The 21942-nt window shown below is 38.2% G+C and overlaps 1 protein-coding gene across 5 annotated transcripts in view; it reads right to left on the bottom strand.

Annotated features, from left to right (window-relative positions):
- Positions 1-21942, bottom strand: part of Rnaseh2b (ribonuclease H2 subunit B) — a 52543-nt gene that overhangs the window by 4155 nt on the left and 26446 nt on the right. For all 5 annotated transcript variants that reach the window (XM_074043446.1, XM_074043448.1, XM_074043449.1 and 2 more), the window contains 5 exons: positions 17576-17690; positions 6812-6876; positions 5602-5707; positions 3253-3334; positions 1843-1885 (listed from right to left, as the gene is read on the bottom strand). In XM_074043446.1, coding sequence (XP_073899547.1) covers positions 1843-1885; positions 3253-3334; positions 5602-5707; positions 6812-6876; positions 17576-17690 — 411 coding nt within the window. The remainder of the gene's footprint in view (positions 1-1842; positions 1886-3252; positions 3335-5601; positions 5708-6811; positions 6877-17575; positions 17691-21942) is intronic.

Genomic DNA, 21942 nt, shown 5'->3' with positions numbered 1-21942 from the left:
AGCATAGAGACATGTGATGGTAAGAGAAAGTGGTACGAAACACGTAAGGATGACAGGGTCTGTGTGAGCCATTTCAGCTAGAGGCAAGGACTCCTGATGGCTGCTGGAAGGTATTTCCTGAAAACAATCAAGTATATTGCTGTAAAAATCAATCAAATCCTGGGTATGCACTGGAAAACCAGTAGAAGAAATAAAAGTACACTTGTTTAAACTACAGTACATTATCCAGTACAAGGTGTTCTGTGTACACCAGAATCCCAGGAAGACACACAGAAATGGAGACCCTGAAAAACAACTAGCATAATCCAGGAGATGAGGCTCAGGGTCAGAAGCAACAAGATACTGAAATGTGAATCAGAGTTTGGCAAACAATGCCCATGAGCCAAATACATCTGGCCTTGGATTTAATAAATGAAATTTATTGGAACACGGCCATGCTAAATCATTTATATATTGTCTGTGACTGTCTCCTCATTACGAGACTGTGCTCCAGAAGCCTAAAATACTTACTATCTGGACTTTACAGAGAATTTGCTGACCCTAGATCTAACTCATAAACAATGAAGCCACAAATGACATAAAGTTTGGAAATTAAAATAAGAAAACTGGAATGGAGAAAAATTAACTTATGAGATGCATTACTCTAGAAGGTATCAAAGGCTAAAACATCCAAGAATAAGTTTAGATCAATTCGTGCATGATCTCTAAGTCACCGAAGAAGATAGGTTTTTTAGAAGAAAGAAATACATTTAATTTTTTGAGGGAGAGAAATAAGCACTTTCAGAACATCTACTCTTTTAATTATAGTGAGACAATTATTATTTCTCTCTCTGTCCCCTGGAGTTACTATTGTAGATTAGCTCCTGGACTGGAAGAAGTCATGTGTCTGGATTAGAATGCACTTTTTAAGATCCTACAGCAACTGACTTCTGCTCAGTGCTATTCTTCAAAAGAGTAAAAGATGCACCTGCTTTGACAATCTACTGGACATGGCCCCAAACTAACACCAATGCTAGTTCAACTTTTAAGTAACATTCAAAGTCATGTTTTTGAACTGCCACCTGACAGGACCTAATATAAAAAAGTCCTGAAGCTTGTTAGCCTCCTCGAAGACCAAGGAATGAATGTAAGGAAAAACGAAAGTTGTTTAACACTCTCGTGTGTCCACCTGTCTAGGAACAGCACTTTCTCATCTGAGATCTGGCCTAGACTGGCTTTTCTATTCTCTAGTCTCTGGATCTGGGAAGTAAACACAAGCTATAGAGAAGCCACAGGTAACAGTTTGAGAATGTATGGAAGAGGAAAGGATTCCCACTAACAAATGACAACTACCCAGATTTATTATTCATTTCAAATTCAGAAAAATATGTGGTCATCATTTTTCAAAGGATTCTTTATGTTACAAAAATCATGCTCTGTGCACTTTCATGCCAGTGAGTTTCAGTTCTACAGAGAGTAGTCTGGGTGATTAATAAAATTATTTAAGTAATCTAACTCAAGAAGATTTCAGCTGAGCATGGTGGTGCATATAATCCGCCCCACTTAAGAGGCAGAGGCAGACGATCGCAAGTCTTGGCCTATCTTAAAAAAAATCATCTAAAGGATGTAATATTTTTGCAGGTGTCTGTCTTGCTAAAACCAACTACGTATTCATCATTAAGGTAAAATCTACAAAAATAAGAAATATTGATGGAGAGCCCAGTACAGTTTACATTCCACATTGCATCACTCCGTGCAAGATGGATTTTGCATGCTTTAAAATATACTAGGACAAGCTAATCTCATGTGGTAAAAAGCATATTTTTCTAAGTCCCCAAAGATATCTTGGTCACAGTTTCTTACCTTTGATGGAGGATTTGGCAGTGACGCTGCAGGTTCTGGAAGCCTAAGGAAGTTAAAAGTTAAGAATCACAGTCATGGTTTTCATAGATAAGCAAATAGAGTGGGCCTATGTAAGACGTATGAGTCCCACTTTTCCAATAGCTTTACCTCCATATATCTTCCTTCTTGCCTCAGAGTTAAGAATGAAACTTCTCTAAGATGAACCTTTATTTTGTTACCAAACTACTAATATGGGAATTATCTAAACTAAAAAATAAAATTAGAATTCATTTGTTGCAATGGGGTTGCTTTTCTTTAGCCCCCAAGAATTTGTGTTCTGGCATTGGAGTGTTTTTTCTCTAGAAATGATGATGCTGGCATTTCTTTAAATGTGGAAATTATTGTAACTGTTGAGAAAAGTCATGAATTTTACCTTGTTCCATTAAAGAGAAGTTTAATTGGCATTATTTCTTTTCCAAAAATCTTTAACCCAAACTTAAAAATTCTAGTAGAAAGAAAAGGATCTAAACAAATAATGGAATACAAAGACTAAGTACAAAGTCTAAGAAATCTAGGGAAATATAAAACAAAAGAATGGTTATTGATTTAAAACAAGCTTCCAACATACTTTGCCTATAGAAACCAGTTTCCATGAGCTGTTTTGAAAAGTAGGACCTATGAAATTTGCTAAAAATAAAACTGTATCTGTTATGGATTAAAGAAGAGAAAGGATTTAATGAGGGCCAGGAAAAGCTATTAAATCATCACACACAGTCTTGACAATTGCTAAAATCTTGAAAATAGACATTTCTTCATGAAAAGCAAAGTCTATATTATTAAAGGTTTTATAAAGGAAGAAATACAAATCAAGTCATTTTTGAAACCATTCTTTTCTCTCTCAGGGACAGAGATTTTCGTATGACTTTGAGTTTCGAGTACTTGGCCTCATAAAGGTGGTTGGTGAACATCTGGTGACAGTAGTGAAAAGAGTATGGAACTTTTAGATATAATTTTCAGCGGGGAGAAATGACCCAAGCATTGTATGCACATATGAATAATAAAACAATAAAAATTTAAAAAAAAGATATAATTTTCAAAAATACTTCCATCTGTCCTTCAAATGTATCTCCCATCTTTCTCTTAAGATGATCAGAAAGCACCAAGTTAGTTAAGTCTCATTAGGATTTTAACACACTTTATTCTCTAATCATACAAAGTTATAATTCCCATTCTAACTCAGTAGTTGCTATAGTTTCCACCAAATCAATTCATCCCAACCAAAGTCCACTAAAACTCACTTCCAGTCCATAGAAAACATTGCGCAGCTCAAGAGTTATCTTTCCTCACAGCAGTGGCATAAAGGGCCACCAAGAAAGCCCACTGCTGGGGACACCAGGCAGCACAGGGAGCTGAAAGGTGAAGGGCACTTACTTTAAATATTTAGACAGGTCATCACTTAATTCTCTAGGGATGTAATCAGAGATCAGACCGTGGGCATAACGAATATAATCCTCTGAAAGAAAGAGAATAGAGAATGAAAGGAAAAAATTAGTAGCAATTATGATCATTTTAGAGTCAAGTTGACTTGAATTCAAATTCTCACTCTATCTGGCTTTAGGAAATTCACTTAAGCTCTAGCCTCAGTTTTCTCATTGGTAAACTGGTAATCCTAATATTTATCTGTCAGAGTAGAGGAAAGATACAATTGATGATAGAAGACAATACCAAAGATGTGATAACACAATGGATGTCCATAAAGGCCAGCAAAGGCAAAACAAAACAAAAAATCAACAACAGAAAACACACAACATTGCTTTAACTGAGATATATGAGTACAAATAAATTTAAAATTCAGCTCTAACAATATGAAATGTTCATGTCTCTTTTAAGGATATTATTTTAAGTCTGCTTTAATACAGAATAAATCTAATCATCGGATAGTAATGAGTATGCTCATTTAGGAGAAATAAAACAAAATATTACGTTAAAATCATTTATATGACTTCTACTAGGTATTTGTTTTATAAGAGCCTCGAAGATTATATATACTCACAAACTAATAAAACGCCTTTTCAAAAAGAAAAACAACTTACTCAGCACAACGTATAAGCATTAATTTTTCAGCATTGGGACCCTCAGCACTAACATGCAGCTCTGATATCAATTAAGTACAGTTACACAGACAATAAAATCTGTTTTCAAATGTCATTTCTTAATTCAGCACTGTGTAAGGAATATAGGGGACAATCAAACTTAACCATAGGATGGGCTAACCACCAGTGATGATCTGCCAAAACCAGATGCCAGTTTTGCTGCTGGAATGTTCGCTCGCTTTTGCCTTCCTCTTCTGCCTTCAAGCTCAAGTAGCAATGCGTCTCAGCACTACTTAGAAAATGATTGCCGCCTGATGACCACCTGAATTCAAAAGGTCTTCAGTAGAAGATTTTCACTGTCAATGTGGAACTCAAAGTTACCACTGGATCCTTCTTAAATATACTCATGAATCTGGCCTAGTGACTATCCAGTGGGTCATGAAGAGGACAAAGAAAACTACCTTAAGAAAGCCAATATGCAGTTCATTTGCTGCTTCTGGTACCATACCAAGCTAAAGACCTAAAAAAGGAATAGTGTAAAGTGTGCACAGATTATTTTATGAGTTGGACACTAAATGGCAGTAAAGCCCAGTCCAAAGCCTGAGATGGGGAATCTTGACAGAAGCACTGGAGTCAGAGCAGAAGACCTTGCTTATCAGCTAGGATAAGTCATCTATCTCTGAGACCACAGTTTTCCACCCTTAAAGTAAGAAGATCTGTCTAAATCTTTTTACTCAACTACTTAAAGAAAATTCTATAGTTTTATCGATCCACCCATTTTACTAAATCCTTCCTTCTCTTAAGCCATTAAAGACACTGGCTGCTGGGAATTCAGCACAGCAAGCATGTCACCTACCTCTCCCAGTAGTCAGCTACTTCTACAAGCAAGGTGTTGTAAACATAAATTTCTGCAAACCAAAGACCACCTGCATTACAATGACTCACAAGCAGGCCACCTCTTCTCATGTCTATTTTTTGTGTTTGTGTTTATTATTCTAATAACTGAAGTCAGATATTGGGAGTTACATACCCTGAACTAGGGAATTAGAAGCTTAAATTCAGCTTGAATTAGAACTGAAAGTCATAATAATGTCTATCCCACTATTTGAGAATGTTAATTGCATGATATAACTTTTTATTTCACCATATATATAAAAATAAAAGGATAGTATACTGAAAAAGAAAAAATAAAGTTCCTTTTTAACAGTGCGAGATACAGCCCACTGGAAACCCTGTGCCAGGGGAAGAGCCCAATGACAGGGTAAAGAGTGTGGGCCTGAGAGTGGGACAAGCTCCACCTGCAGCTTGACTCCACCACTAGCTAGCTGAGTCACTCTGGGCAGAGCCTTGACTCTCCTGAGACTTCCTGGAGGTTTGGATAAGAAAATGTCTGTTATATGTTAACTTAGCTAAGGGCTTTGTGTATCATACCTGCTCAATAAATGACAGCCAGGGTCCTGAGGATTATTATTAGTGTAAAATAACTATTTGCTGAATACATGATTCAAGCACCAATTAGCAATAAAAGTAATCTAGGGTAGAAACAGTAATGTCCCAATATCTATAAGCACATTGGCAAGAATATGAAGCTTCTGTGACAGGAAGATTTTCAAATCCTTAGATAAGCATTTGCACAGAAGCAACTTACTCCAAACAAAAGTTATTTCTGATGAAATGATTTACTTACCTTCCTTATCATTGGAAACCTGGTCACCAGGGAAAAACGCAGCTGACTGGACCCGGGCACCAACATTGACATTATTGGATTTTAAAGCTGCCACAGTCTGATTAACCTAAGAGGCAACCACAAGAGGTAAAGTCAGGGTATTTGCAACTTAACTTTAGGACTCTATGACTTTCCAGGCTGCCCTTGATCCATTGAAGATCTGGGAAGAAGTACGTGAGAACATAGAAATATCTTCCCCAGGTATCAGAGAATGAGATGGCCCTACATTTGGAGAGAGGTTGAGTGGTAGGAGGATTTCTGGTGATCCCAGTACATGGACTTTCTGACCCCTTGGCAAGATGAGGTGCATACTGTGGTGACTGAGAACAGTGACCATGGGGCTTTGTGACCATGGGCCAGTTACTTGACCTCACTGTGCCTCTATCTATAAAATGGTCAGAATAAACAGTACCTATCTCATAGAACTCCTGTGAGGACTCAATGAGTTAATACATGTAAAGCCTTTAGAACAGAGCCTGGCACAAAGTTTATATATAAAAAATATATATATTTCCCATGCCTTGGGAAACACAATCAATAGTCATGTCATTATCATTTGCTAAGAGCAAATGTAAAATGCTGAGAGTTTGCTCAGTGCTTTACTTGCATAGAATACTGCTACCACATAGCACATCAGAAGTGGAACATGATGGCACTTTTTAAACATTTTCACTATTTTGTATGTTAAGAATCTAACTCTATAGGGTTCATTTCCACATTTCCAGACTCCCAATGTGCTCAATAACATGGTAAGACAAATATGCATGGTTTTCGCCTAGAATATGACCCCTCTTCAGCATGGAGACACTTAGAATGGACATACCTCCTCCAAGCTTGAATGCCTGCTGCACTCCCTCTCTTGCCTGACTGCGTGAGCATCACCCTGGAGACACCTGCAGGTTAACTGCAGTGAAGAGCTTGGGAGGCTCAAATCTACACTAACTAACTGCAAGGAATCTTTGCATTCATTGGTAGAACCAGGGAGAAAGGATGATATAAGTTAAAACACCAAGTTTCTCCTCAATTTTGGATCTCTCTCTATAGTTTTCCTCTTTTGGCTGGATATGCAGGATGGTCTTGGGATCCAGTCTTACTGCCTTGTCTAAAGATTTTTTAAAGAAACAACATTATTATTATTTTTAACTATAAGGCACTAGAGAGGTTACTATACCTTTTTTTCCAGCCACTTTAATGTCTTCTCTTTGCTATACTTGTAATATTTCTTGTTGCCTATTTCTGGATTAAATTAAAAGCACTGTGAGTTAAACAAATGAACAAAACTCATAAGGTAATATCATATACAAATTAACAACTTAAAAAAATTCCACAGTAGTTTATATTCTTAAAAAACTCATAAACCTGAGAACCTACATAAGACATCTTTTAAAAATGTAAGAAGTCATCCTACCATTAAATGAGCAGAGATTTAAGAAAACCCTCAAATTATAGAAACAACTCTATAGAAAAGGTAATTTTTGAAAATTTAGTGAACTAACATGCTAAGCGATCTTAAATTTCTCTGGATAATTTTAACTCAAAATTATCAATGAAATATTTCCTTTCTAAAATTAAAATGGAAATCCTAAGGGAAAAAATTAAAAACTAAAGGCAGGTGCCAATGAAGTTCATTGCATATATTCAGGGGAAAAAATCTTATTAACTACTTAGTGCTGCTCTGGTGGGATTAGTAGAGCATAAAAGTACAGATACAGCTGTCTTTTAATGTATTATCAATATAATTCAGATTTACAGTGGGATCAACCTGGCCCTTTATGGGGATAAAAGTTCCACCTCTTATAAATTATACTTCCTCTCCTCACAATCCTCCTAGCTTTCTACACAATGTCATTAAACCCGGATTTCCTCTGTAGCACTTTTCACTAGTGGAGTTTCTTCTTCCTGTGCACTTAGCAAGGGCAGCCCTCCTATGCCGGCCTCCTTTATGACCATGCAGGAGTCGTCTTTATGACCACTGGAAAGCCTAAGGCCAATGCAAACTCACCATCTGTGTGCTACACAAAACACTGCTTTCCCTTCCTCCCCCCAATTTCAAGGGAGAGGAAATTGCTTATTTAGGGGTGGTTTTCTGCAGTCTGTTAAACCGTTTGTATGGGAGAGGGGGTGGAATTCTCAGGCTTAGGCTTGGTGCATTTCCTCCCCATTTTAGCTTGTGGTTTACAAGGTGGACAAGATAAGGCAGGACACAGAGGGGACTAGATGGACCTTTGTCCACATCTCCAGAGGCTGTGTTACTGGAAGGACAACTGCATGTGACATTAATCAGAAATTTGGGAACACCTGCTCTCCTGGAGCCAGGACTACCTAGACAAATAGTCCACTGTAGAAGGAAGGCCCATAAGACTAACTCCATTTCTCTGCAGACAGTGTTCTACTCTATGCATAAATAAGGAATTTTAAGAGCACACAGCAGTCACTCAATAAATGCATGCTGTTGAGTGGCTTTTAAGAAGTTCCACTCACCATCTGAGCCAGTCTCTCCAGAAAAGCTCAGTGCTTAAATCTGTCAAGAAATCCTGTCTCTGCTATTAACTCTCTTGCTCCTACTTCCAAATTTCCCAAATGAATTCCCACTCCCAAAGTCCCCTGGATGGGCCTCTCCCATCCCCTTGGAAATCCTCTCTTTGAGGAGGTGGGAGACACAGACTGTGCTATTTGCCTGGGCTTATGTGTACCCTAGTATGTGTTGTTACCTTGGGAAGCCACCTCCCACTAGAAACCTGCCTCCTTTTGTGTAAAGGGAGGGTTTCTCGTAGAGGACTATTTTGAACATGAAATGAGATAACCTGTGTAAATCCTATAGTACATTCACACACACACACACACACACACACACACACACACACAAAATTTAATATTAGCTAGGAAAAAGATTGATGACAGTGATATGTGTTAATAATAGCTTTATTCAGGTTCTTTACATACATTTTCCTTGATGGTCACAATGAATCTCAGATGAAAACTATCTTAAAAAATACCTTCTTAGAAGACTGGGTTTAAATGACATTGAGTAAATTGTCCAAAGTCACTAGTAACTAAGCAGGAACATTTGGACCCACGCTGACTTCCCAGTCATGGGTCCAATATTCACTGTTACCAAGAACAAAGAGGTCCACCCCTCCTAGGTATTTCTACCCACCCCATTCTTTGTTGAAAAAGCTTATCTGGCATGGCATCCACAAAACTGATTTCCTTTGGTTTTTATGGCTCTGACAATTTCTCTGATTCTGTGTCCCAGCTCTGCTTCCCTCTACTCCAAGGTCAACTGGACCTTTCTCCTGAGATGACTCCATCTTGGCTCAACAGGACAAAACAAAACCAACCAGGAAGCATAAAGTCCTGAGCCAAGGCTCAGTGTGTCTAAAACCAAACCATTCATCTTCCTTTCAAACCTGCTCCTGGATACCCAGGCTCAAATCTCAGTCAGTGCTCATTCCTGCTTTGCCTCCCACACTGCATGACTCAATCCCATGGGAGACTAAGGAGAGGAAAAAAAAGTCAACATCATTTTGGGAGGGGTGGTTTAAAAAAAAATACTATCAGAAATCAGGAGGCAGTTTTTAGTACTGGATCAGTAACTATTTCATTTTTTAAAAAATTAACATTATCTAGGTGTAATTCTCACATAATAAATGAATACACCCATTTTAAGTGTACATTTGAGGAGTTTACATAAACCTATGCAGTCATGTAACTACTCCCTCCCAAAAGTTCTCAGAACCTTTACAGAGTCAATTCTCCCATCCTGCCCCCAGACCTCAGGCAGCCATTAAGCTATTATTATATATTAGTTCTTGGTTTATTCTAGGGCTTCACAGAGATGGAGTCATACAGTGTATACTTTTGTGTGTGTCTATTTTCTTTTGTTCAACACAGTTTCTGTGAGATCCATCCATGTTGTTGCAGCTAGAAATGTTTCCTTTGTTGTGGAGCAGTATCTTGGGTGTAGATATAGCACACTGTTTACCTGTCTACCTATTAACTGGTATTAGGTTATTTCTGGTTTGGGGCTATTGTGAAAAAGTTGCTATAAACCCAAAAGGCTTCATTCTTATGGAAGTCTTTACATGGATGTATATTTTCATAAGTCTTGAGTAAGTAAATCCCTAGGAATAGAATTACTGAGTCATAAGAATCTGTCAAGTAGTTATATCGCTATACACTTCCACCAGCCAGGCAGGTAGGTTCCAGTTGTCTCACACTCAGGCTTCATAACTTTGTCTTTCCAAGACAGAAGATAATCATTTGGATAAAAGTGCAATTTATAATTATTTGTGGCAAGTGGGTATTTGTCCTAAGAAATATTTGCCTATCCCCAAACTCACAAAGATTTTATCCTACATTTTCTTCTAGAAGTTCAATTGTTTTCATTTACATTAAGTTAGTGACGCTGTAAGAAAAACAATCTTTTCTATCAAAGTATATGTCACCCTCTTAGATTACTTAAAATTCCTCAGGTCGCCATCTTAATGACTTGCATTGTTTAAAGGGTTCCTGTTTCTTTTCTTCCAGATTCTTATACAGCCCCATTGCCCATGAAAATTGCCCGCCAAATTACATGCCTTAATCCATCCCCAAGCCTTTTAGCCAATCGAGAAAGACTGTGAACCTTTGACATGGACAAATCCCATATAAGGGGCAGGTACAACTTCGTCAGAGTTATAAAGAGAAGCCACTGTCAACCATTTTGTGCTCACGTGTCCGCTCAGCTGAAGTGAATACACACCTGCACCCTTTTGATCAAAAGAAATTGCCTTGTCAAGATTTTCTCTGTCTCTTGTGTGTCTATTTTTGGCACCAAAGGGTCTTTAATTCCAACAGTTCGAAGGGTCAATGTTCATTATTTTCCATATGGATATTCAATTCTCCCCCCTTCCTTCTCTCCTTCCTTTTTAAAAATTTTTGCAACAGGGTCTCACTATGCAGCTAAGGCTGGCCTCAAACTCATGATCCTCCTGCCTCAGTCTCTCAAGTACTAGGATTATAGGTTTATACCACCATGCACAGTGAATATTCAATTCTTTCACCAACATTTGTTGAAAAGAATTATCCTTTTTACCATTGAATTATCTTGACACCTTTGGGAAAAAAAAATCAATTGACCATGTAAGTGTGGATCCACTTCTGGATTTTCTATACTGCTTCATTTATTTATATAAATTGGTTACTATAGCTTTCTAATAACATTTTAAATTAATTTGACTAAGTTCTCCAATTTTGTTCTTTTACAAAAGTGTTTGGGTAATTATAGGTCCTTAACAGTGTCATATAAATTCTAAAACCAATTTATCAATTTCTACCAAAAAAAAACCCAAAACCCTGCTAAGCATTACACTGAATCTACTGAATAATCTGGAGAGAGCAAACATCTTAACAAAATTGAGTCTTCTAATCTATGAACATGGTATATTTCTCTATTTAAGTTTTCTCAGCAGTGTTTTATAATGTTCATTATCATGCTGGATTTACACATAAAATGTTACATTTATCCCTAGATATGTCATAATTTTTGATAATATAAATGGTATATTTTTATTCTACTACCCAATTGTTCACTAAATGCATAATAACATTTCAGACAACATAATATTGTATGATGATGAGATTCTAGACAACTACAAAGGGAGCTGAAAAATTCCTATCACCAGTGATAGGAACGTTAGAGTGCAAAGCATTACATGTGTTTATGATGATGATGGTGGAAACAAAGCTATTGTACTGTTAGTTGGATGAGAATATAGTCCATACAATTATGGCCCTGAAAAAAAATAATTTGATGTCTCCTGGTCCTGATCCTGAAAACCAGTCAACTAAATTTCTGCCAAGAAAAGTTCCCTTGTCTCCTTCTAAATTTAAGATGGGGAAATAACTTTTTGGTTCCCTTTCTAGGTATGGCTAGCACCCAAACTCAGCAGGAAGCAGCTATAGAGGAATGGAGTCACCCCTCTGCACCCCTTTTAAGATTAAAGGGGACCAAAGTCATTTAGGGGGGAATGAGGCAGGAGAGACAGATGAGAAGGCATGGAAATTACATTATTTTAATAAGTATTTAAAGGGCCAGACTCTGACAATGGAACAAGGAAGTAAAAGCTGAAGAGCCAGAGCAGGTAGCCCCCTCTCATCTCCTTTTAGATGCTAAGTTACAGGAACAGAGAGACATAAAGGAGCTACCTGCTTCTGTTTTCCTCTTTGAGATATTAACAAGCTGCAGGGATCCTTGGATGGGTGGAGAATAATCCTGCTTAGCAAAGGGAAGTTCTAACTCATACCTGAATACCTATTATCTTTGTGTTTTGGGTAGGCCAGGATGACCCCTTCCTTGTTTTAACAGCCATCTTAGCCACCCAAATCCATTATCTTTAACCAAGTGTATTCCCCCAGTTCTGCATTATAAGACTAAGAGACAGGGGCCACTATTTTGAATCTTTACTCCCATTTCCTGCAAGGGGAACAGGAAATGTTTCTCTCTCTTTTTCTCTCTCACCCAGACCTTGTCTTACTTTATCCTGTTACACTAATATAAATCCTTGCTAAAACTTAAAACAAAAAACAAAAAACAAAAAACTTCCAATGGACCAAACTCTGGAGGTGGCAGACAGTGATTTTGATGATCTGACCCTATATAGGCCTTCGCGTGTGCGTGCGTGCGTGCGTGCGTGTGCGTGTGTGTGTGTCTTAGTTCTTCACAAAATTGTAAAGATTAAAAATATTTTAGAAAATGCTTATAGAACGAGGATATAAAGAAAATATTTTTGCACAGCTGTATAATGTGTTTGTGTTTCAAGATAAGGGTTATTACCCAGGAGTCAAAAAGTTTAAAAAATTAAAAGGTTTATAAAGCAAAAAGTCACCGCAAGCGAAGGCTAAGGTGTTATTGAAGAAAGAAAAAAGACGTTAAAAGTTAGTATGTATGTACATACTAACAGGCTAGAGTAGGGCACAGTACTATCCTAGGCTTTCACGTTCAGGCTCCCTTCATTTGTGACTGGCCCAGGGTAACCCTAGCTCTGCAGGCTTCACTATAGGAAGTGTCCCAAACAGTGTATTTCCACTGACTTTGTTTATGTTTAGGTACGGTTGGTTATACAATTACTTACCATGGTGTTACAGTGCCATGGTACTCACAGTAACACATTGTACAAGATTATAGCCTAGGAGCACTTGCATGCCACGTGGCCTAGATATGTAGTGGGCTATGCCATCTAGTCCTGTGTAAGTACACCCTACAATGTTCAGCAGTAAAATTGGTTAATGGTGCATTTTTCCAAACATTCCCCATAGTTAAGTGAAGCATGATCACATAGAAATAAAATTGATGTTTAGATGTTAACCTTGCATCCTGAAACCTTGTTTATAATAAGTCATAGTACTTACATTTTATGTAGATTCCTTTGAATTTTTACATACATGACAATATTGTCTACAAATAAAGACATTTTACTTTCCAAGGCAAATGACTTTTCTCTTTTTCTTATCTTACTGAACCTGCTAGAACTTCCACCACAATGAACAGAACTGATAACAGCTGGTGGAGAGACATTCTTGTTGAAATCCAGCCTTTGGGGAAAAGTATGTTCAGTCTTTTATAAGGAAGATGTTCAAAGTTTGTTATAGATGTCCTTTACCAGACTAAGAAAGTTTCCTTCTATTCCTAATTAATGAGAATTTGTTTCATGATTGAATTTTGTCAACTGCGTTTTCTGTATCTATGAGATGACCACATAGTTTTCCTTCTGTAATTTGTGATTTGTAAATTTGTGAATTACTCTAATTTTATAGCACTACACCAACTTGCATTCCTGCAATAAGCCCCACTTGGAGCTTCTGTGTTTGACTTTTATATATTTGACTTTCTAGTACCATTCATTCTATGATGATAAAGGATATTGGTCTAGTTTTCTTTTTGTAATAATTTTGACTTTGGTATTGAGCAATTCTTTCTTTTTAATTATTGTTGTACTAGGGGTACATTGTGACATTTACAAAAGTTTTCACAATGTATCAAATATATCATAGTTGAATTCACCCCCTCCATCATTCTCCTTTATCGCCCCTCCTCCCATTGCTGAAATAGTTTTAACAACTTTGAAGCTAGTGCAGGAAAGAGCAGGGAATATACTGGAACTGACAAGCATAGGCAATAACTTTCTAAATAGAACTTAAATGACTCTGCAACTAAGAGAAAGGATTGACAAATGGGGCAATTCTGGTTTCAGAAAATTAGCATCACAAAACTCCCTTCTCATCCATTTGCTGAAAGAATTTGAACAAGTATTATTGTTCTGAATATTATTTCTTCCCTAAAGTACAGTGGAATTCACTAGTGAGGTTAAGTGGGGGCCTGGAGTTTTCCTTCTAGAAAGTTTTTAAATTATAAATTTATTTCTAAATTAAAAATTCCCTGGACAAAATGATCATTAAATCCTAGAAGGCCACAGACAACCCATAGCTGTGAAAAACACCATAGCACGTTCATGCAAGACCTACACTTAATACTTGTGAGAGTCAGTAAGTTGGACAATATGTGCATATCATGGAAGGGTTTTTTCCCTTATGTGTCTGGTGCCTATAAAACTGGTCTCAAACATCTGGAAAGATTGGGTTTACAAAATAAAGATAGAATAGAAGTAAGCCCACAATTAAATAACATGTTCAGCAATTGGGTAATCGGTTCACAAACTTGAATTTCCCCGATGTATTGTTGAACAAACTGCCTAAAGCGCATTTTCACTTCTACTTTCTCGATGTTTTCCAGAACTGAGAAACTCACATGGTCTCTTGTTTCTCCATCTCCAGGGAACAGACTCTTGGCAACTGTACTCAGGGTATTTTAATCAGGTAAGTTTTCCTGGCTCTTCCTGCTAATCCCATCAGACAGCACGGTGGGTGCAGTTTGGGCTTGCAAAGTGACACAGGGTATTACACTCAAGGCAAGGTCATGACCCTTTACTAGTCCATTCCCGGGTCATCTCTCCACTGAGTGTGAGCTTCTTTGGCCAGGAACATGCTGAGCCACAGAGTGGGAGAATAAAGACATAGCATCTTCACCACTAAGGAAGCAGGCCAGGCTAAGGACACAGTCATCTTCTCTCAGGACACCGGTGACTGTGGCTGGGCTTTTTCATCAGGGAGAAGATAGGAGGAGCAGGCTCTCGCATACCTAGTGGACCTGACCTGATCTTCAGTGCCACACGTGTTCCTGCCTGTTTCTGGGGTTAACATCCAATAGCTAGGAGGGGGAGAGGAATGATGACATTTCAGAATTTACTCAATCTGCACAAGTGCTTGTGGAAAGGATGGAAGTCCAGAAAAAAAACAGCTTTCTTCTTTACCTTTGCTGCCTGTCATGGACATTACTGGACCCTTCTGTAGTGGTCTTTCTTTCTTTAAAAATCTAGAAATAATGGTATAATGGAGCCAAACACTAATTTCTAAGTGGACAATAATCCATATTCAAACAAGCAACTAGCACTCAACACAATCACTGAAAGATGACCTGTAGGATGTACAATGCTCGAGAACTCCAGAAAGCTCTCTCTGCTGTCTCTGACTTCCTTCCTGTCACTATCTTACTAGAAGGGGATCATTGTGACTAAAAAAAAAAAAGTTTCTTTTTTACATAAGATACTAACTAAAAACTCTAGCGGAATGGAAGTATCACATAGCTGAAGGACAGATGAGCAGGAGTCCCTATCAGACAGACTTGGGTTCAAATGCTGGATCTACTACTTGTCAGACGAGTCCCTGGAACTTTTTGAGTCTCAGTTTCCTCATCTGTATAGATGCAGGTTATAATAACAATGAAAGAGAATTACTAAAGGATTCAGTAATAGTATATGTAAAACACAATAATTGCAGGTGTTCTGCTGTATGGAGGTGCACTCCCTACACTTATATATTTATATAAAGATTAATAACATAGTTACTTTGAAAAAGGAAGTGCAGATCTTCCAACAGTTAGGCAATGTGGAAAAGTAAAAGAGATTGGCACAGAAATTCACGTAATGACATAACAACTGGCCAGGCATTTGGGGTGCAAGAAAGAAGGACTGGGAAAGAGAGAAGCCCCTGCTCTAAGACACAGACTTGAAGCAAACAAATAGGCAAGCATTAATCCTGTTTTGGCATCCAGGTTTCTGGGTTTTGCTTTAAGATGACTGTTTTTATACAACTAATGGCAGAATTCTGGGTAAGTTAATTGTATTTTTCAATTCGTGTTAAGTTGACAGAAATTTAAATGACCTGTAATTATTCCTCATTACTTTAGTTTTCAAAATTGGTTATGGACTATTTCATTTGTCACCCACAAAGATTGCTGTCTCCTATAAACTCAGCATCAGGGAATGTTTTTAACGGAATTGCTTTGATAAAATCTTGGTGCCACGCACCCCCAGATCCAAACTGGAGCCCCAAGAGTGTCCAAGTAAGAATTAGTAGACTCCTCGAATATGAAATGTAACCAGTGAGGTTCTCTGCTTTCTCAGTGTAAGCTTACACTTCTTGGAATCACTACTTTCTTGGTCCCAGAACTGTCACAGTTGGCCAGACCATTTGTGACCCCAAACAGCCACAGCTTTATTGGTTTGTCTGGTTCCCATACTGTGTTTCCAGATTAACCCTGAAACTATTTGGATTTTTTTTTTTTTTTGAGACAACGATGCTAAGTTTGCACATTGTTTCTAACCTGTCAAACTGTCAAAACACACACATCCACAAACACACACACTCCACACTGGCTCACTTCCTCCTCTCAAAATTCAAATGAATTAGAGTTACAGTCCACTTCTTCATTCCTCCAGCCTACTCCTCTGGCCCATAGTCCTTGTCCTCAGGATGCCATATTGCATATCCATTGGGTCAAGGCACAAACCCAGAAGTCATTCTTCACTCCTTCCTTTCCTTGACCACCATTTGGCTATCGGATATGGTTGGTTCTGTATCTAAATTGTTGTTTCCCTCTAGTTCCATCTCCTAAGCTCAGGTTCCTGTGATCTTCTATGAGAATCACCACAAAAGCCCTATTGACCTGGTCTTGGTTTCTCCAATATGTTCTCTACACTGTAGCAATGTCCTGGTAAAAACTTCACCAGGAAGTGATGTGCCACAACTGGTCAAGTTCAGATGCATGAAAGATCCCTTACCAGCTGGACCCTTCCCTAGCTTTCCTTCCCTAATCCTTACCAGTCCAAATTCCAACCACCCCTCCCCCCAAACACCCTACACTCTAGCTACACAGAGGTCTGTGGAACTTACCCTCAGAACTACCTTTTCCACATGTCCATTTGTTGCCTTTGTTACATCACTGCTCTGATTCATCTTTCAGGGTTGAAATTAGTGGTCATTTTGTCCCAGAAAACAACACTGTACCCACATACCTGTACCTCCCTACCCAGTCCAGGTCCATCCTATATATCCTCAGAAATACTTCCATTTGTCATATTATTTTCATTACTCTGTCTTGTCACTGCCCTGCTTGTCATTTGCCTCCACCAGACTCAAAGTAAGCTAAGGCACAGTGTCTTAGCTGTTCCCTAAGCCTAGCACTAGTGTGTAACATATGCTTTCTCAAAAGGCACTCAATAGCAGTACAGTTTTATATAATTTGACAAAAGGGAACTCTAAGGCCTTAAGTCACAGAACTAGTTCAAAGAAGAACTGAGACTAAAGCCACATTTTGTGATTCCTGCCTTGTCTGTGAAAGACCAGCATATTTCACTGGGTATAGCTACAAAGATGAGCAATGCAACATAAGACACAAATAGTAAATAGTGGAAGCCACCCTGAGTGACAACTTTCCCTACCACCGACTAAGAATAAGCATTACAGGCAGGGAGCCTTTTTAAGCAGCTACATTTTCAGACAAAGGCTCAGACTTTCTAACAACTCCTGCCTGATTTCAAAGGCCTACATACCATACCTTTTTCTTCTGTCACGTGGCGGAGTAACTTTTCAAGTTCAGGAAGTTTCAACAACAAGATGCAATTTGGAAATATATCATCCATCACAACTTGAGCTAGGGGCTGAAACTTGCCCTGAAAAAAACACTTCAGTCAGTCAACGTACAAGCACTCCCATGAATAAAGTTGCAAATCAAAAAGAAACAAAAAGATGTATTACCTCAAGGCTAAGCCTTTAAACTTGATCAGGGACACTTTGTTCCATCTAAGGAACCCCTATACTGGGATGGGCTCTAGGACTAGGCTGACTCTCAGCTCTCTTTAGGAAGTTCTTGTGATTACTGGGGTTCTAAGAAACATGTCCCCTACCTCAGGAGTAGAGCCACCATATGAAGTAGAAGAAAAAACCTGGGAAGGCACAGAAAGCCACAGAACCTGGTAAAGATGCTGGAGATAACCTCAGACTGGCCCATCCATTCAATCTGAAGAAGAGTCAGCTGTAGTCACAGAGCAGGAGTCGTGACCATCACACAGGCCCAAAACCAGTCCAGCCCAAGCCCATTTGCCTCCCAGTCCTCGCTCCAGGGCTGAAGAAAGAAAAGCCATGAAAAGAAAAACACCCAAGTGAACCTACTATCAAAGCTTCAGACAGAGAATAAAAGAAAAATAGCAGGGATGAGTACAATAAAGGTATAGACAGCTAAGTCAGACTCAGCTAGATATGTTTATGAGGCTTGGCTGCCAAAGGACAAGACATGCAGACCACGGAATTCAACAACCATATTCCTCTCTGTCAGGAACTTTTTCCTTAACTTTACTAATTGCAGAGGAGATGGCATTTATGTAAGTGAAGACATCAATCCTGATTTGGGGTGCCAGGCTTTGTAACAGAGGCATGGTTTTGCCCAGATCCTACTTCTGCTCTTCTGTTTCTGGGACAAAACCTTCTGAGGACAGAAAACCTGTGTGATTCCTTTTCTTTCTGCAAGTGCAGCTTTCTTTGGTTTCATGGTGAAATCTTGTTCAATCAGTAGCATGTATGATAGCTTGTCATACTTTCTGTTGATATCCTGATTGAAATGTTATTTTCCTTCAAACCACAGATTCTCTAAGTCTTACTGTTTTTAGATTTCTACCTTGAATCTATACTTTTCCAGGATCAAGCAATATTTTAAATATCTAACTATTCTAAAACATACTCTACTCCTATGTAATAGGCTACTACACACTCAGGATATAAAATAGTTTCATAATGAAACAGTGCTTCATTCTAATTTACCACATATACATAAAAAAGAAACACAAGCAATTTGCTCTGAATACAAATTTAATAACTGTTGGGATAACTACAGAGAGGAGTTATTTATACTGATGTGAAATTAAATCTTGTAATGAAAAAAGAACAGGTCACATTCAAAAGTGCAAATCAGTATTTTTTAACTAAATAAGAAATGACCACATTTCTAAGGGAGGAAATAACTAAACATCCAATGTATTACTTTAAAAGTATTTCTGCAACTTGAGAAGAGAAAGTATACTGGCTTAAAACAAAAGCCAACCTAAGGACTGGGGCGTGGCTTAAGTGGTAGTGCTTTGTTTGCCTAGAAAGTATGAGGTCCTGAGTTCAAACCCTAGAACTATCACCAAAAAAAAAAAAAAAAAAAAAGCTAACCTGAGCAGCATTTGTGCTTCATTCTGCATTTGTCAAATTGAACTTGCTGCAACATCCCACAGGCTCCCAGGGGGCCAGGATTAGGCTTAATCCACCTGGGTCAGGAGTCACAATTCTCATGGGAGATGGGAAAGCATTACCAAGAGTGGGGAGGGATTTAACGCATTAATACATGTACGGAGGCTGCATTGTATTTCTCCCTATTAATTTATCCTAGAAAACACTACACATGTGAGGCAACTGGAGTTTTCCATTTCTTCCCTGAGTGAGCTGTCCCGGGGCTTCCTGGTGGTGACCAGAACCATCTCCATTCTTTACAGACACACCACATATTTGCCCTAATTACACTGGCATTCATGGTGGCTTCCAGGTAAGGGGGCACATGATTAAAGTATGGAATAAAACTTCACTAATCTATTAGGAAGGGAAGAGGGTAGAAAAGGGGGAGAATAAAAGAATGTAAGCTGCACCGAGAGAAAGTATGAGTTAAAGTTTTAAATAGATTTTATTACTTTCAGTATTTACAACAACTTAAAATTTATTTAGCTACAAAACAGAAGTTTTTAGAATTTGGCTTATAGACCAAATAAAATGAACTCAAGCATTTCATTTATATGCAAACATTAGAGTCCAGAAAAAAACAGATTCTCCCAAGCAGTTCAAGTAACACTTGTTCCTTAAAGTTTCCAAAGTGTGGTTGATAGACCCCTAAAGGTCCCCAATTTCCTTTCAGGGAGTCCCCAAGGTCAAAGCTATTTTCTTAATAATGCTAAGAAGTTGCTTGCACTTTTACCATGTTGATTTGATACCGATCAAATACAATGGGAGTGAAACTGCTGGCACCTTAGCTGGAGTCAGGGCAGTGGCAGCCGACTGTTCTACTGCCACATATTTGCAGTTCTAAAGATGCCAGTTTCACCTAAGACGTCCTTGACCACGCAGCAAGAGTGACTAACTTAAATTTTGATGCTGAACACAAGTCTCATTAACACTCTGTGTGACTGAAGTTGGCTAATTATTTCTGCTCGCACCACAGGTCATTACCTTATGGAAAGGCTCCTGCATGACTGACTGAGTGCTGAGCACATTTTCCTGATGTGACGTTTGGACCTTAAATGTCTCTCAAAAGCTCCTGCATTGAAGGCTTGGCTTCAGCTGACGGCACTGTCAGGAGGAGGTGGGCATACCTGGAGGAAGCAGGTCACGGGGCAGGTGGTGTGGGGGTGCGCGCCCTTGAAGGGTATATGGGGACCCTCACCCATTCCTCCCTCTCTCTGTTTCCTGACCACCATGAGGTGAGCTATTTCTTCCTCCACGAGCTTCTATCATTATGGTCTGCCTCACCACAGACCTAAGTGGCCGTGGACAAAAACTTGTGTAATTGTGAGTCAAAATAAACCTTTCCTCCTTGAAGCTGATGTATTCCTCAGGTATTTTATTACTTGAAAATTCTAGTATGAATGACTGTTATTCAGACTTGGGTATTAGGCAAAATGCAAATGAAGGAAGTCTGTAAGTTTAAGGGAAAGACTCACAGTACCTGTAGCTAATAATAAAATTTGAATTTTTCAAGAAAAAATTAAATGGTGGAAAACTTGTATTTTCTACTATGACAGTTTCTCACTATTTAATTCTGATGAGATCAGTGGCGAATTTGATCCCACTGTGGCTTAGGGAAACCATTTGGGTTGTGGGGGAGCAGAGCTTTTCTGAATTGATCAATTCCTTTCTCTGTGCATGAGTTCCCAGCCTTGCAGGACTGGACTAGTTACTGGAAGCATAGTTTATTATAAAGTTAATCTACCTCATGTTCTCTCCCTGCTGCACACATCTGCTCACCCTCACATTTTCTGCCAGGAATTGAAGCAACACAGGGCTCTCACTTGTTAGTGCCATGCTCTTGACACTTTCCAGCCTCTAAAACCATAAGCCAAAATAAACCTTTTTTCCTTATAAATTATCTCGTCTTGGGTGTTCTATTATAGCAAGAGAAAAATGAACTAAATCATTATCAAAAGTGTGTATTTCTGTGTAAAATGAGATGTATTAACATTTGGAAGGACGGTGTAACTCAAACAACCAGTGTATAATGTTACAAAATCATACAAGGGTAAAGAGATCCATTCTAATTGCAAGACAGACCAATGGATTTTAATGTAATAGACAATGTCAAGGATTCAGATTGTTTTGTGACTAACCTAGTTAAGAAACTGCTATTTGTTTATTTTTGAAGTATCAAAGAAGAATATCAGTAATTATCTGAAAAGGTTTTTTCTGACCACATCTATTCATATTCTTCATATACTTTCATCAAAACAATATGTGGAAATGCTGGAATAGGAATCCAGTTGTCACGTGTAAGCCAGACATTAAAGAGATTTGCAAAATTGTAAAATAATGCTACCTGCCTCATTAAATTTTGTTGTTTTGTTAAAATGTGTTATTTATGTTAACATGAAATGCTCTTATTGTTTTTTAGTTTCTCAGTCTTCATTCCTAGCACAGTAAATTACTGATAGTTAGACTATCAGTAATTAATAATTACTGATAATAATAAGTTTAATTAATTATTAAACTTAATAATTTTAAGTTTAACCATATCCTAAGACCAAAATGTTTTAGAACTTCTGGCTAAAACTATTAACTATTTGCAAATTCTCTGTTTATATTACAAAGGTAAATTTTACCTATCAGATTCCTTAAGTCTCAACTATA

The sequence above is a fragment of the Castor canadensis genome, chromosome 10 (genome assembly GCF_047511655.1).
Source record: "Castor canadensis chromosome 10, mCasCan1.hap1v2, whole genome shotgun sequence".
In the NCBI taxonomy this organism is placed as follows: domain Eukaryota; kingdom Metazoa; phylum Chordata; class Mammalia; order Rodentia; family Castoridae; genus Castor; species Castor canadensis.
This window is presented reverse-complemented; position numbering and strand designations above follow the sequence as displayed.